General features: G+C 39.5%; 1 protein-coding gene across 3 annotated transcripts; it reads right to left on the bottom strand.

Annotated features, from left to right (window-relative positions):
* Positions 1-87: 87 nt before the first annotated feature.
* LOC124630307 lies at positions 88-16,758 on the bottom strand. Of its 3 annotated transcripts, none has more exons than XM_047164148.1 (11): positions 16,606-16,758; positions 15,840-15,959; positions 13,284-14,968; positions 10,620-13,172; positions 9,763-9,958; positions 9,104-9,551; positions 8,924-9,027; positions 7,458-8,849; positions 6,276-6,507; positions 4,158-4,283; positions 88-3,574 (listed from the first exon to the last, which is right to left on the bottom strand). In XM_047164148.1, exons 1-11 carry the CDS (start codon positions 16,654-16,656, stop codon positions 3,543-3,545), a joined length of 6,939 nt encoding a protein of 2,312 aa, XP_047020104.1. In that variant the 5' UTR covers positions 16,657-16,758; the 3' UTR covers positions 88-3,542. The 3 variants fall into 3 exon arrangements, with proteins under 3 accessions (XP_047020104.1, XP_047020103.1, XP_047020101.1); XM_047164147.1 differs by lacking the exon at positions 88-3,574 and having other exon boundaries at positions 3,613-4,283; positions 10,620-10,798; positions 10,880-13,172; XM_047164145.1 differs by lacking the exon at positions 88-3,574 and having other exon boundaries at positions 3,613-4,283.
* Positions 16,759-16,931: the final 173 nt, after the last annotated feature.

Genomic DNA, 16,931 nt, shown 5'->3' with positions numbered 1-16,931 from the left:
TAACACCAATCCTAACATACTTAAGGGAAAAGGTCAGCCCAGTATCATCGTAATGATGAGGGTAAGGAATAAAGGAAAGGCGCTACATTCAAACGAAGATTTTATGTAATTAATTATCATAACATCTTTTATTCTCTAGTATTATTTTAAATTTTACATGCTTAGTTCAAACATTGAGAAAGAAATAATAATATTTAACATCTGGATAATATACAGCTTTCTATTTACGATCCACTTAGCGTTAAAAAATTATATTAATATATATATATTGCAAAATATTCCATTGTTACATCGAATACCTTACATAAAAACATATCCAACGGGGGAGCGGGACAAGCCGAAGGTGGGTGCGATCACAAGGAGTCGGAAGTACCAATAAACTAGCTTCATAATATGGCAAACGATAGAGTGCGCTTTTTGTTCACCATAACAAAATATAGCTTTCACTTAACATTAACTATTATAATATATATACACAGACGCTTCTCTACGGGTTGATATAATTAAGAAATTTTTTATCACAAAGATTTTCATCTAATATTCTACAGAAACGTTAAAATGTTGGAGTGCGTTTTGTTGTCACAAATCCTTATATATACAGTTGCTGGGCAGCCATTATCTACGAGAAGTTCAAAACTACGTCTATTTCAAATGCTACTGTAAGGTACTATTTCATTTACTTGTAAAGTGAGAGGAAGAACTCTATTCGGAAGTATGTTTGCTACAAAATGCACATCAAAACGCATTCCAGCAGAAAGATATCAAGCAATTAATTACATCGTTAAAACCAGATCGAAATATTTACAAATCTATTAGACACGAGACCGACACTGTCGCTCCAGTCGGGCTGCGAATATGTTGAACATTTCATTAATCTACATTTGATTCAATAGAAAAAATCATAAAAAATCTTCCTACAATTCTTTTTATACAATACAAAAATAATAAAATCATGGATTAAATAAAGCTGTTAAAATATATTTTCTGTGTGTTAATAACTATGTGTATTTGCCTTGAAGGCGTATTATTGCAACGTATTTGACTATAATCTAAGATTTAAAGATTATGCGTAAAACACTTAAATTTTTAAGTAGAAGCTTAGTGACGTCCCGAGCGAACGGACCAGCGGAGCTTATCGCAACTACATAGAAACCTTCTAAACTGCTGCACGAAATAGGAAATCAAGACATTACTTAATCAGGACAAGTTAATTGAGAAGACTCTTCGATATGTACTTTATAGTCGCACAGCTCACCTGGATTCCATGAACATAATCAATTCATTTTCGAAAAATAAATAACTTGTCGTCAGAAATTGCGTTCAACAATCATCAAGACTGTAATTGACACGTAATAAACAGCGAATGTTGCCAGAACATCAGATTTATACAGACCGCAAAAAGCACACAATCTAATTTATAAGAGGGTCCCAAATAAAATAGCAGTGTAGGGAACCCCACGTTTTGAGCAACGATTTGGATGACACGTCAGACACTGGGCATCAAAAACGTAGTTTAACTACATAGATTTACTCTAAATTGCAACGATATCCATATTTGGATTTATCTAAAAATGGGGCATAATCCACCAATAATAAAACACCGATCGAATAGTTACTACTACCAAAATATCAGCGCCTTTGAAGTTTAACAGAAAAGCACAAAATGTTGTTAGAATATCTATATTAGAATTGTCCTTTTCAAAAGAATTGATGCACAGAAGATGTTCCAACCGATTCTACACAAAATGATGTTAGAAACGTGATACTGAAGTTAGTATTAACTAAGCATGTTACTTGCGACACCGGTTCAGTACTCAGGTACGAAACATTAGACCACTAGAAGATATTTTGTAATGAATTAGACTACATAATCTGTTCTAACGGTTTCCGTCAACAATCGCTCTGTGGGCCTTGGACAGTAACTGCGAAGGTACTTTATCACTGTTGAGTGCGCTAGTCGCTTATAAGTAGAGCTGTAAACTAAACCTAGAGTTCCTATGGAAGCCTACCTAAATATAACAAACAGAATATTTTGCAAGTGAATGCACATAGCTTCCTTAGATCACTGGGTGCTTCGGTGATAAACACTATTTTAGCCCGAGGTTATTCACAACATTGATTCGTTGTTATAATAGTTATATACAGTCGGCAATATATTAACTATTGTAAATTTTTGTATATAACATTCAACTTGAAGGTCGCTGTAATAATAAACAACATTTAATTACATAATAAATGTAAAATAGAAGAATGTCATCACACATTTCCAGTTTTCGACTCTGCAGTTCAGTTCTTACAAAATAATGTAAGATAATCGCTGTATAGCGCTGAAATGCAGAGTTTAAAACTGTATATTAAATATTTTACAGTTGTTAACATAATGCTGTGTAAGCAATGTGGTACAATCAACTAGCTAAATAACAACCTATTCACAATTCGACAACGACGGCCTGCCAACTTCTGCAAACAATGTACACAGTACATATCTCATAAAACTTCTACAAACGTTGATCTGTAACACATCGCGTCGGCTATAGTACATAGTGGCAATTTATTAACAAAAAGCACACAGTACCAACAAGTAATCAGTGTTTGTTAAGAAACTGCATTCAGTATTTGTTGTGTCAAACCAAATAGGTATATTTTATTAGTACTAATGTGATTGCAATTCATATCAGTCAAATTCTCGACCTCTTATCCAATTTGGATGCAAAAGCCACGCTAAACTAAGTCTTCGTACACGACGCCACTTTGCAACGCTGTAATTTTTAAATAATTTTAATTTTATTATGAACCATTCAGTCCATGTATAATACTTGAATCATAACCAATAAATATTCGTTCGTCCGCGCTGGCGCTGCCGAGTGGCGTGGTGCCGAGTGTCGGACACTACTACCCAGCTGCCTCAACATATCCTTGTGATGATAGACCACACAAACAAACCTCTGCATAGTATGCTCCACTTAAATAATAACACAGATTTAACCTCTAGAAATGGCTAATGCGCATCTGTATTAAAACGACTCTAAATTACACGTGAAACCTCTAACACTAACAAGAGACCTAGAACTAGGACGAGCCCTCGGACCCCCTATATATGCTAGAAAAAACATAAAACAAATAATAAAAACAACTATAATTTACTTAAACATTATGCGTACAAAATCCTAGCCATCATTCCCTAAACGCACTATCGAATAAATCGATAATAAATAAATATATCAATAAGATACATAAACATTGTACATATATAAAAAATCTTTCATACCATTATATATATACGTTACCGAGTAGGTTCCCTATATTATATCTTAACTCTCCTATATACAATATGTACAAAGGGAAATAAAAACAATTTGTACTTGCAGAAAAACCGTGGAAAATAAAAACATAGAAGTAAAACGGAAATATACAATATGCGCGCGTCGCATCTAACGTACACTCATAGAAAAGTTCCTTTATGCTAGTTATTATATAATACAGGCGACGGACCGACGCCGTCTGAGATTTACAAAAATAATGTCTTATGTGTGCTCCGCAGACTACCTGTCGCCCCGCTTCACCGCTGCGCCATCTGCCGGACAAACCACCAGTTAGAAATGACAACACTGCTTCCGGTTACATGGTTTATTGCATGCCAACATAAAATCTATCTACATTTATGTACACAAGTTGCGCTTTCTATGTTTAATATATTAAATATGGAGAAAATACCTTACAATATTCCTACGTTATAACTACAAATACGATTACACAAACCAAATACTTCATAAGTAAAATCCTAGTTTAGGGCTCCTTATTTTCAACGTAGCAAGTTTCGGCCGTCACCTAAACTACCTATTAATAAATCTGTTACCTATGATTACAAAAATATTGGATTCATACACCCCTCCTTCCCCACTTTAGGCCCTTCACTCCCGTTTTATACCCATATGTTGTACTGTACATGTTATTATTCCATTGGTTATCGACAGAGTCTGATATTTGCTCCATAGATTTTTGGCCCCAGGGGTCTTCGTGGCAGTTTGATGGGGCCGGAGGTTGTATTTGGCCCATAGGGGGCATATTGCGATCCCTTCGGGTAGAGAACAAGTTGTGTTGGTTTAAACTGCCAGTAGGTTGTTCCGTAAAGTGGTTATGTCTCCAAGGGGGCATACCGGTGTTTTCGGTAGGAGGTCTCGCCTCTTCGTCGTCGGGTAAGGCGAGACCGAACTCCCGTCGTAACCGCGAGCTGAGGTTCTCTCGCTGGCGTTCACTAGCTGTCGGCTGTGCGTCGAACACACCTGTGAAAACAATTATTAAATTTTTAAACAATGGTTCCAATCATAAGTTTCCTATATTCATTATAGTTATTTTATTTTCGGAAATCGTTTTGGGTCTACACAGAACATTATACGTGTACCTACATATAAATATAACATTGGCGACAAATATTGCTACCTACTGTAAATGTTAATTGCATTAAAGCTTTAGCCAAATGTCAAGTGGTCGTCATCCTGTTTATCATCTCATATCTGAATGAACACTGTCAGTTTAGTTTGCGACGCAATACTACAACATGTACTTAGTGTACACTATGCAGCGCTAACATTGTCTATGGTCGCTTGCATATTAAATGAATCTCATAATATTCCACAATTCTGTAGAATTGTATACTCAACGCCACTTTAATGTTGCACTCATAAACTTTAAACATTCTAAAACGACTGAAAACTAAAGCCGTAACCCCATTCTGCGCGCGTCACGTTTACCGCGATCGTGGTCTAAAAATAATCAGTACTGGTGCAGTTTACGAAGCAATTTGCCTCAATTATACGAGTGCAATTTGACGTTGTATAAGTAGCTATGTAGTAGGTGTCGGATTATCTCAGCGACCGACCATGTGGGCGTTAAATAAAAAAAACCTCGTATGAATATTAGTAAGATTTCTGTGCGGCGTAGTTGTGTGTTTACACTTATAGTCAAGGTCGCCTCGGTAATGATTTTAGTCTTTATTGCGAGTTGCGAGCTCCACTGCTCACATTATAGCTTTGTCTTAAACGTTTACACAGAGGTTCTGTTAGTTTTATTGGCATGCTTGATTGTTTCGAGTACTTTGTGTGAATCATCAATATTTTTGTTGGTACACAGGGCATTATGTTCTATAGTATTTTTGAACGTTTATAGGGCCCCTCGCTATGGTGATTTGATTCTTCCGGGTTGTATGGCCTTGGTAATAGATATAATACGCAATATTGTAAAAAAATTGTCTTTGGGCAATATAAGAAAATATTTCTATGAACAGAAAATATGCTTTTTTTTCGCAGTTACTTGCAACTTCGCAATAAGCAAATTACACGCGTACACAGGTAACAAATAAACTCGACATGCGTTAAATCGCTATGGAAACACAATGACATAACAACAGCAGTGTTTGTGTGAACCGCCGTTATCAATGAATTAAACACAAAAACATACAAAACGTCGATAAACCGGGGGTCGATTATTGCATAACGAACCAAGTATACACGAGTATGCATTCGTTATATATGTATCTATATTATCTAGCAGTGTATGTCATACATTATGTGCGATTCATATGCGTACACAGTAAATGCATGTTGGAATTTAAATGCATTTTGTATCAGTACAGAGATGAATAAAGTGAGTTTTTTATATTTTATCAAACAGTATTGTTGATGCTGATTGCTGATGATGGAATCTGAAGCCAATTTCAGTATTAATTGATTTGTATTTTAGCTTTAAAAGAGTAGTAAAAAAAAAGAGTTTTTTTCGACATATCAATTCAGTTCCTCTTACAGTTTTTCGCTCGACAGTACACATTTCCTTTGGAAAGCGCATTCACGAGGGGAGCGTAATAGCACTACGCTAATCGTGTATGACAGCACGTTATACCGTCGCGGGCGCATCAAACAATTGACTCAATCAATTGCTAGCGTGCTCCACTACACAATATAATTGTATACAATGCGATCATGCGAGCCTATAATCATATTGTCAATTATATTGGCTTGATTATAATTTCGTCAATTTTTGTGCTTAGTAATGAATATAATGATAATGTCGGTATTATTTTTGAAATCTCCGTATTTGAACTTTAAACACCTTCAGTGAGAGTTTAAAGATATTTTTAAAATTGGTAAGTTTTATCTGGTTTTCTGCAGCAAGTGATACCATAGTAGTTTTTAGTCCCCAAAAGTTGGTAAAACTTTTCTCAATCCGAAGTGAGATTTCAATTAAATCTCCGTTCCTAGAAAGGCTAGGCATATGCTTACCTTTAGGCGCATGGTCAGCAGTGAGCTCCCGATGCAGGCGCTGCTCGAGCTCGTCGGCGGCGGCCTGCGCGGCCAGGTCGAGGCGCTGCGGCGACAGCGACGCGGCGCCGGACGACTCGCTCGACCACTCGGCCGGCGCCTCGCCCGCCTCGTTGGGCGAGCTGGACGAGCCGCCGCCGCCCTCCTCCACGCACCCGCCCAGGTGCCGCTTGCGGTACTCCGTTATAGAGAGCTGCGGCGTATATAATAATGTTGTTGGTAAAAATTCTGTGTTGGGGATGTTGGGTGGATTTGCGATTTTTGGGACACTGCATCACCAGACAAAGACTGAATGGATACGTATATGAGCATCTTGTAATATGAGCAAGAAGGAAATGCAATCCCATGATAAGATCTTGACATACATAGTGTTTTTAAACGAAATCTTAAGTCGAAGTTAAATTCCAAACAAAATCAAGCAGATCAAGTCAACTCTTGATGGCAGCACAATTATAAACATTATATTGTATGGTGTTTACTGGATCGATTCATGAGCATTTAGAATCTTCGGTTAGCCGATAACTGTGCCCTAGCATTAGAATAACATCCGTCGGCGTATCGGTCGACGCTCTGTTTTGAAACACTTCGAGCGTCACTCAACTAGAGTATACTCTCTGATAAACTATATTATTATTCGATTCATAAGCGAAAGTCTAACCTCTAACATTTACTGATGATTAAAACCAGAGATAACTAGACATACATTACATAATACCAGTGCAAACAAAAACATGAATGTAGGCTACTGAGAAGTCCTCATTAATACAAATATCACGTGGACATCAGTATTGGCCATTATCTAATCTGTGACCTTGGTCTGGTTTTACGTGACACAACAGTATTGTGCATTTAATTTGTAGGTACCTATAGAACTATATTTTTCATTTGCCTTCTGCAGCAGTGAGGCATATGCATTATTATAAGGAATTCATAAAAGGAGCTGTCTACTCCACACACAGACTAACATGTCTGCAGTTTTAGAAAGCTATGTCTATTTGATGCAAACAGCTTTCTAAATGATGATGGCTTCACAGAACAGATTTTCTTATATAGGGCTGATTGCTAATACACGTAGAGAAAAAAAAATAACGTCTATTGAATATGGGGTAAAGAAGATATAAGTGACATAATATAAGCACTGACCTTCCTCCTGACAGGCTTGGGTTTCTCGAGGGGCGGCGGGTTGAGGCGCGGGTCGTGGGACCGCGGGCAGTAGGGCTTCGCCAGCGGCTTGGGCGACGGCGCCAGCAGCCGCGCCTTGTTCGAACTGTTCAGCACCCCCGATAATATCACACTGTTATTCGAGTCCATATTGTTCACTCGCGTTAATATTGCCTGCACATTCTTCAAATCGTCCACCGGCGTAATACTGTCCTTGTCAAACAAACTACTATCTAAACTTGTAGTCCTATCTATTGCACTCTTTATTATAGACATGTTTGGTACGTTCTCGTTTATTGAACTGTCCATGTTGAACGACTGTGACATGTTGCTGAATATACCGGAGAACAGCCCCGTCGAACTGAACCGCGACGAGAAAGGAAGCGTTGAGTTCTCTAATACGGACGGCCTATCGATCGAGAACGGTTTCTCGATTTTGTCAAGCTTTTCCACCGGCGATGACGGACGTATCGTCTTCACAGGTTTCATGGGCTCTTCTGGCAAGGGTATGGTTTCAGGCGGCGGTATGACGGGCATCGGACTCGGCTCCTCGGGCAGCGGGATGTTTTCAGGAGCTGGGAGAGGTATCGACTCAACAGGCGGCAGAGGTATGTTCTCAGGAGAAACATGCACTTTGACGTCATCGTGAATAGAATTGCTCATCTCGTCGTGTATGTCTCCATTGATCTCTATCGATTTGGAAGACGTGTCGTTCTCGGTCCGCAGTTGCACACTGATCTGATCGTCTACCATGTTGAGGTCGAAGTTCAGATTCACTTTCTTCCGTTTCTCTTTGGGCTTCTTATTTCTACTTTTAAGTATTTGTATGTTCTCTGTGTGGAATGAGTGTATTTTTTTCTGTATGTCGTCCATCTCATCACGTTGTGGTGACGAGTTCCCGCTCGTGTCGGCTGACTGGCAGCTGTTTAACTTGTCGGTTGGACTCTCAATTCCTTTCACGTCGATACTACTATCGACTGATTCCTGTATTTTTGGCTGCGCGGGTATCGTAGTATCTATTTCCATTGGCACGACTTTGTTATAATTACTTTCTTCTATTTCAACATTATTGTTATTTGTCTTGATGTCTTCAGGTTTGGGTATTTCAGGCGGATGTTCGTCTTCAGGCGTGGGCACTCCAATGATTCTCCTAATGTTCTCACTGTCATGCGGGCCCTTAATGTTCATGTTCAACACGTCATGGTCTATATTGCACTGGTCGTCGGAGCCCTGGCCGCTGTCCGACCGAGTTCTGTCCCTACCGTATATACTATCCATAATATTTCTCACTTTATATTGCCTCGTCAACGCTTGCGTGTCATCTTTGACCGGCGAATCCTCTGACGTTAAAATAGGCGAAGTTTCGTCATTACACTGCATAAAAAAAGTTTGTTGGTTAGTACCTTTATAGACAAAAATCTCTAAAAGACAATTGCTAAGTTACTTACAGGCACAATAGTGTTCTGTTCGCACGAAAGCGATTCTCTGGCTAACCGCCTCTTCTTCAATGGTGTCACCATTTCGTTTGGCGGAGATTCTGGAACAAAGACGTCTAGAATTTAACTTAGATATACATAGTCCATGAGAAAATGCCAAAAAATTGTATTTAGCAACTGTAGAATACAAACCTGCAACAGGTGAATCACTCTCCTCGCTGATGGCTTGTCGGAGCCACCGTTTCTTGGCACTATGCTGCGCTATGATCGGCGTGACCACCTCAGCTACTTCCGTGGGCGGCGTACTCCTAGTTATTCGCTTGGCTTTCTTCGGAGGCTTATTCCTATCTCTACCAGGCGTTCTAGGCGGAGAAAGTCTAGATTCTTCTTCGTGGTCCAAATCGTGTCCACCACTTAAGTCACCTATAATGGTAGACGCCACTCGGACCAAGTTTTCTAAGGACGGCGCAGAAACTAAGGCGGGTCTGTAAGGAGACCTATAAGGCGATGGCGTCCGTTCAGGCGACCTCCCTATCCATTCTGTGGCCATTGTTTTCTTTGTTTTTGGTAATTTGAAGGCGGATTCTACTGACCCCACTGCTGCTTCGACTAATAGGCACGCGGAGCTTAGTCCAAGTTCCTGAAAACAAAACATTTGGTATAGAAATGTAAGGAAGATACATACAAGAGACTTTTGTATCAACAAGAAATATAACTGATATCGTGAACTAGGTAATTAAAAATGTCTATAGGTAAATTAAAAATCTGCAACAACATAATTATTATTATCCATCATTTAACTTGACTCTTGCCAGAATTCAATATGAAGTAACATAGTTCCATTAACTTACCTCATGCGGTACTTCATTAGCCCGCTCATTATGTTCGACGGGGGGCGGGACCACGCTGTCCCGGCGGGGCGGGGGCGCGCGGGGCGGAGTCAGGGGAGTGGGCGGGGCCTCGTCGCCTGACGTCACCATGTCGCTGTCGGCTGAGTTTAACCTCCGACGATTCGACTGAGATGTTGTCCGGGCACGGCCCTTGCGCCTAGAGAAAGTAAAAAAGTCAATATTTGAACATTTACCCTTATTACCCTTACATTTACCCTTAATAAAAAAAAGGGGGGCTGGCTATCAAGCAAAAACCACCTAAGAAGTAATTCTGTGATTTCATAGTTTTTGTTGTAATGTAGCGTGTAATGCATAACAAGTACTTGTACGATTGTGTTGCAAATACTAATTCTCAGTCATTCGGATTTTAGACGAAAATCATAAATATACAAAATAGAAACTTAATAACAATGAGAAATATTCATGATAAAGATCAACTTGAATTGTAGATTTCAATAACATTTATTGGTTATGCATCCAATCATAATGTTCCAATCTACTGAATATCACTATAAACCCATAATAGCATTTCTTGCGTAGGAGTAGAATCACTTTTCATTTTAATGGTATTCTGCTTTGAATGTAAGTATGTTAGTAGACAAACTTTTACACATAATTTTCAGTAAATTATCATAAATTATTTTATTTTGTTATCTTCTGATTGGAGAACCTAGGCATTGCGGAAACGATTTTTTTATTACTAGCAAAATAATCCCACTACATTTACTTTTAGACAGTCTAAAATTGAAATTATGCCAATTATTTAGCAAAAAGAGTATTCAAGGAGGTAATGTAACAATAGACCGTAGAGTACTTACTTTTTCCTCTTTTTCGTAGTGTTGTGGACTTCTTCCTCGTCGTCTTTATCGTTCGCGTTGGGGTGCGGATCCGACTCTCGCCTCTTCTGCCTTTCTTTCACTTCCTGCTTGCGCTGTTCAGCCTTTTCCATGCGTTCAAACGCCTTCATTATAGCTTCCATTTTACGTTCCTCGCGCGTCTGTAATTTTGACACAGGTTTAGAATTTTGTCTGGTCCCAAGGCTAGGAGGTGAAGTTTCGATTGAGTTCTTCGAACTAACCATTTTCCTCTTTTCTTTCTCTTTGTTATTAGTCTGTATTTTGTCTTGAGAGTCATCTGTTTTGTCATCCAGAGAGTCCTGGTTCACGCATGCCGTTCTGCTTGATCTTGAAGATCTGTCGTGGCATGCTGACTTAGCCATGAACTCTCTTGTCACAGGTCTATCTTCTTCTATTTTTGGTTCCTCTTTAGGTTTCTTTTCTTCAACTTTTTCTGGTTTTTCCTCATCTGAATACACAGGTTCTTTCTCTGGTTTAATAATCTCCTTTGCCTCTTTTTCTTCTACCTTAGGAGCAATGAAAGGCTTTGGTTCCTCTACAACTGGAAGCGGAATCTCGTGTTTTATTTCTTCGAATTTCTCTTCAATAGGTTCCTCCTTGCAGTAGTCTGGTTCATCCAGGTCTTCAGGTTTCATTTCTTCTTTGGCTATTAGATCTATTTCTGGTTTTATATCTTCTACAGGCTCAGGTTTAGGCGGTTCATCAAAGTTTAAGGCCATCACTGCTGATGATTTAACTGGTGACAGAGGAGGATACTCATGTTTAATTTGTTGTGGAGATTTCTTCTCAGATTTGATTGTTGTAAGAATTTGTGGCGTAAATTCCTTGATTGGTGTGGTGACAGCTGGCGCGAGTGGCGGAGACACTGGCGATGACGAACTGAAACATCTATTTCTGCTCCTCTTCTCCCTTGGCGGATAATCAACGCTCTTTCTCGACGCTAATGTGTTAAGGCCGTTCACTTTGCAGTGTTTCGGGTTACCGCAAGCGCAAGGCTGCTTACTGCCGTCAGCATCGTGACCAACAGTAATTTCAGTATTAGACTGAATAACTCCTATAGATACCAAATAAACATGTAATGTGCCCTTAACAATGCAATGTTGCAATTCAGCGTTAGGTTTACATGATCTTCGGACGAATCTCGCTTCGTTGCCGTATGTTCTTGTGTCAATACATATTTGAGTGTTATCTTTAGGCAGTCTGTAAAAGAACACGAAAGGCCCCGGCTTTTGGCTGCCAGCTCTAGCAGAGTTCTGGAGTTGTGGCCTGTGTTGGTTAGACAACATGTACTTGCCACGTAACTCTATTACTGGCGTGTTTTCTTTCAAGTCCTTTGTTGCAATTAAAATCTTACCACCAGCGTGAGGCACAGTGGTACATAAATGCGCGTTCATAGCATACGCCATGTTAGGAGTATTGCCCAGTTTGCTGCTATACTTCATGATTTTAGCTCTCAACTCTGGACTGTAATGATTCGTCACGGCTAATTCGTACGAGTCCTGGAAGTGCGATTGATTTGACATTGTGGAGTTATATTTACTTCTGTTCAACATCATTTCCTTCTTACGTTTGACTCGCTTTTCAGATAGTTTTCTCTTGGTGCCTTTTCTGACTACTTCTGCTTTCTTAGGTCTCTTAGGTCCCCGTTTGGGTAACGCTAACGAGGGCTGTGGTAAAGGCGGAAGCACTGGGACGTTAGAGTTATAAGTGGTGACACATGAGCCGCTTGTATTGGTATACGTAGTGACAGTAAGTAACCGTTTCCTTCGCTGTCCGGGCTGTCGACTGCTCTCTGACGAGTCAGTGTCGGAAGCACCGAGTGCGCTGAGTTCCTCTCTCTTTCTCATCTGTATCGCCCGCGCGTGACGTCGGTCGATGGGTCGCGGCGAACAGATCTCGCATTGGTAGGCGTCCGGTATGTTCTGCCGGTCGATACCCATGCAGTCCACATGCTGCCACTCGCCGCAGCGGTCGCAACATATCATGTACCCGTCGTCATGTGTGAAGTCACAAATGCATCTCGTCTTCCCCTCTTCCTCGCCTTCGGGGGCAGTTTCCGTATCACTACCACCTCTGTTAGCTTTCCTGTCGCCATCTATTGACGATATCACAGATGCAGCATCGTCATCGGGCGGCGGCGCTGGCGTCGGCTTATAAGTGATCGGCGCCATTTGTATTGAAGAAACGGGTATAGGTGTTCCAACAACACTAGTAGGCACTGTCAAAGGCATTTCGTAAGACGCGGTGGACATGATAACAGGGGAATTACGTTTTAAAGGACTCATTGGTGACGTAGTGAGAGTGGGCGAGATGATGGCGGGAGGCGGGCCTGTAGACACCGGCGTCGTGGGCGGAGTGGCCGTCGGCTGCTTCTGGGCGGGCTGCGCGTAAGTGTGGTCCAACATCACGAAGGCTAAGGGCTGGAATGAATACCTCCTTAGTTCTTCGGAAAGATTTGGTCGCTCTTCCATGCCGATAATGTCGTCCTCAGTAAGTAATGTTGTTTTGTCGCCCCTAGAACAAAAGAAATTTGCAAGTTAATAAAACATGCCAAAAGTATACATTTTAATTGTAGGTCAAGCTTTATTGCCAATACATTGATAATGTTTATAGTTATATACTCACACAACAATCCTCTTTTGATTTATAGGTTTGACCTCAACTGGTTCCTCAGGTGAGGGCAGCATAGTTGTTATATTATGGTTCATAGGTGTTGGACTGGTTTGCAACATCAACTTGGGTTGTGACAAAGACTGCAGTATCTGGGCAGTCAGTTGCTGGTTAGCAGACACTTGTGATACTGTGGAGATAGGATTATCTGCAGGGCCATATGTCTGAACATATCTTAAATTGGGAGTAGACCCTGATTGCACATAGTGAGGACCCTTTGGTAAACTTGTGCTGATTGGAGCTGTAGAAATCAAGACTGGCCCACATGGCGACTGTAAAACTAAACGCTCCCCTTTTGGAGGGAACTTTGATAAAGATAATGGCTGGCTCTTGTGTGTGGGACTGCCCACTTTCTGTATAATTTTCGATGCATTCGAATCAACAACTCCATAACTAGGCTGCTGACTTTTGTATGTGACGCTGGCAACAGGCCAAGACTTAGCCTCAGATTTGTTAGCTGACCCAGTCTGTTGTATTATTTTAATTGGCCTTGATTGATTCTTCTGATTGGAAACTTGTCCCGAGCTCTTGGATCCCTTAAAAGTATTGACAGATTTTCTTCCAGAATGTACAGACATCTTATTAGGTCCAGAGACAACACGAGATAATATATGGCATTGTGTGTTGCCCGAGGAGGCAGCAACCATAGCATTAAGATTAGCACCATTGTTTACCTTATTCAAAGTTTTATTTAAGTTTGTGCTTTTGGTGAATGTATGACTGTAGGGCACGTTCTTGATAGGGCTATTGTTCACAACATTTGGCGATAAAGTGGAGCAGCCAATCAAAGACTGACTCTTCTGGGGTTTAGTACAGAGGACTGAATTACTCAGTTTGTAAACATGACTTTGTGTTCCATACACAGGAGCCATTTCTTTCCCAGATAAGTACTGTTGATTATAGCTAGGGTTCTTCGGAATAGATATATTGCTTAAAATCTGAACTTTCGATGCCTTGGGTCTGCTCATGAAGTTTTCTGTGACAATATTAGCTCTTCTTACAGTTTGATTTGTGTCATTAACATAACTTTCACTGGTGATAATGATTTGTGACACACCAGCTTGTGATCTCTCATCATCAATCTTAGAGTCATTTGTAGCAGCACTGGTTGCAAGAATTGTAGGCAGCCATAGGGTCTGATTTCCAGCTACATCTTGTACATTCTGTATAGATGTTATGTTTCCAACAGCTGCATCAACATTAATTGTAAAATTCTGAGGCAATTTTGTGACGTTTTGAACAATTGCAGTGCTCAATGGTGCTTGTATGAGGGTTGTGGAGTTGTCTACATAATTGCCATCATTTGAATCTTCGGTTTCTTGTAGTATGGGGTACGCTATGCGCCCTACGTTATCAATGGCCTCTTCGAGCCTTACAATGCCAGAGAGGGAGTCCACAGACATATTATCTGTATCACAGTGTTTCTCAGCAATGTGATATTCAACTTCTTTGTCTACTTTGTGCACAGATTGAATGATACTTTCAGGATTTGTGGAGTCAGGTTCAGGATCACCTTCAGTGGGAGACAAGGGCACAGCCCTCAATACAGGAGTTCTCACACTAGGTACATTCATATTTGTTAATTTGTGATCCAATACATGTTCGTAAACATTTTCACTGGAGGTGGCCGGCCCGTAATCCTATAACAAGACATTAAAATAAATTAATCTTTGTGGTGTCAGTCAACACAAATGATGCACATAATTTTAAATTAGTAATTAAATGAGAACTTTTGCATAAGTACTTGAATAATTAGATTTGAAATTGTACATACTGCTAGTGGGTTTGTTCTCTAACTTCTGATGTAACTAAGAACTAATTAAACATGATAGTGCACTTCTACTTCATTACTATAAGAGATTTGCGCATGATAGGAGTCACTAGTTACTTTACAAAAAGCATACAGTGATAGTTGATACAATGTCCCCCAAACAATGAATTTATTAACATACAATCATCATATATTGCAGACTTTCAACAGGAATCATGGAATTACAATCATATCAAATGCCCTCATTAAACTTATGATATATTCCACCGTAAGTATACATAAAAATATTTACACATTACTCACCAAAAAGCTGTAACACTAAAACTTTATAGGATATCAATGAATACACCTTTCTTTTCAAAATTTTATTTATTACAATGTCAAGGTTCTGAAAAAAGGTAGACTGCCGAATAATTTTATTTTTCTAGTTTATAGACACACTTATATAAATAGGGTAGTAAAGAAGTAGATACCTCTCACTTTATATTTCTATTAGTACCTAGCAATGAGCTTAGTGCCCTTAGTGGAGCAAATTAGAAGGTGCAAGAGGGATTTGTGAAGTTGTGCAACTTAATAGTGGTGAAGGAAGTAGGAAAGCAGTGTAGGAACATGATGTTATTGGTTACAAAATCATAATATTTACAAATATAGTGCTAAGTGAGTGGCTAAGTGTCCAAGTCAGCAGGGCTGGTCAGGGACCTTGGTAATGGGTGTAGTGTAAATAAATACGTGGTACTCACTTGCCGGGCCGCTGGTTCGTATTCTGATGTAGCTGACATGCTGTATATACTATCATCTTGGGTCAAACCCGAGATGACGCCTTGGAGTGCACCTCGGCCCCCAAATTTTATTTCATGTGACTGCAACCGAAAATCTACCCTTTACCCATATATCCTCAAAATGATCAGGTATACGTGCGATGTACACCATAATGTTCTTGGAAAAATATTTTTAGTCCACAAATAGGATACGACCGCCGAGGTCATTGTTCCACAAAACTATTTGAAAGTCACTTTATTTCGTTCCCTACGAGAAAATATAAAGAAAAACACTAAAATAATGCATAATATATGAAAAAGCAATGGAATAAACGCGTAAAATAAGCGAATAGGTTAATCCACTGCCGCCATTATTGTAGCACGGAAACTGAAATGACTTACTAATAAACATCAAAAAAAGTAAACACTGTCTTTAAATCAGAATTTATCCTGATGTTTATCGGTTTTATTCAGATTTAATCGAAATACTAGACATGAGAACGCCACTTAATCCCCTTAGTAACAAAGACATGAGAAATATAAGTACATACGAAAATGAGGTTTGTGTATTTATATCACCTCCATAAAATAATAATGACTTACTTGAAGAGATATCATGTATTATTAAGGTTTTTAAAACAGAATACACCAAATATTTATAGAAAATGACAACATCACAATAGTTAGGCAGAATGAAATCCAGATGTAAACACTTTTCCAGAAAATACTGAAGGAAACTTGTACTGACCTTTTTATGAGCGATTTTACAACACCTAGGACGTAGCGAAACTATTTCCATCAAATAATTGCATAGCACGTAATAAATAGGCCTCAAAGTCCGTAACTACGACCAAAACATTCGCAAGAGTCGAAGATGGCGGCCATTGCATTTTCTTGATACAAAACAACGGGGGTTTCATGAAACATGTCGAACTTCTAAGTACTTCCGGTCAAATGAGTGAATATAATTTTCTTTAGGTTTATGGGGCCAAAGAAATTACTGTAAATTCACAAAATAAAGTAAAAACATGAGTGTGAATTTATAATACCAGAATAATGTGTTATAATGTGTAA

This window comes from Helicoverpa zea, chromosome 5, assembly GCF_022581195.2.
Source record: "Helicoverpa zea isolate HzStark_Cry1AcR chromosome 5, ilHelZeax1.1, whole genome shotgun sequence".
NCBI lineage: Eukaryota > Metazoa > Arthropoda > Insecta > Lepidoptera > Noctuidae > Helicoverpa > Helicoverpa zea.
This window is presented reverse-complemented; position numbering and strand designations above follow the sequence as displayed.

What these genes read in the sequence shown, in the direction of transcription:
- LOC124630307 (XM_047164145.1), bottom strand. Translation starts at nt 16,656, where the DNA reads ATGGAAATAGTTTCGCTACGTCCTAGGTGTTGTAAAATCGCTCATAAA. An exon ending in GTAAAATCGCTCATAAAAAG is followed by an intron (nt 15,960 to 16,605) that starts GTCAGTACAAGT and finishes TTTCGGTTGCAG; the next exon opens with TCACATGAAATAAAATTTGG. An exon ending in CTAATGAAGTACCGCATGAG is followed by an intron (nt 9,552 to 9,762) that starts GTAAGTTAATGG and finishes TTTTGTTTTCAG; the next exon opens with GAACTTGGACTAAGCTCCGC.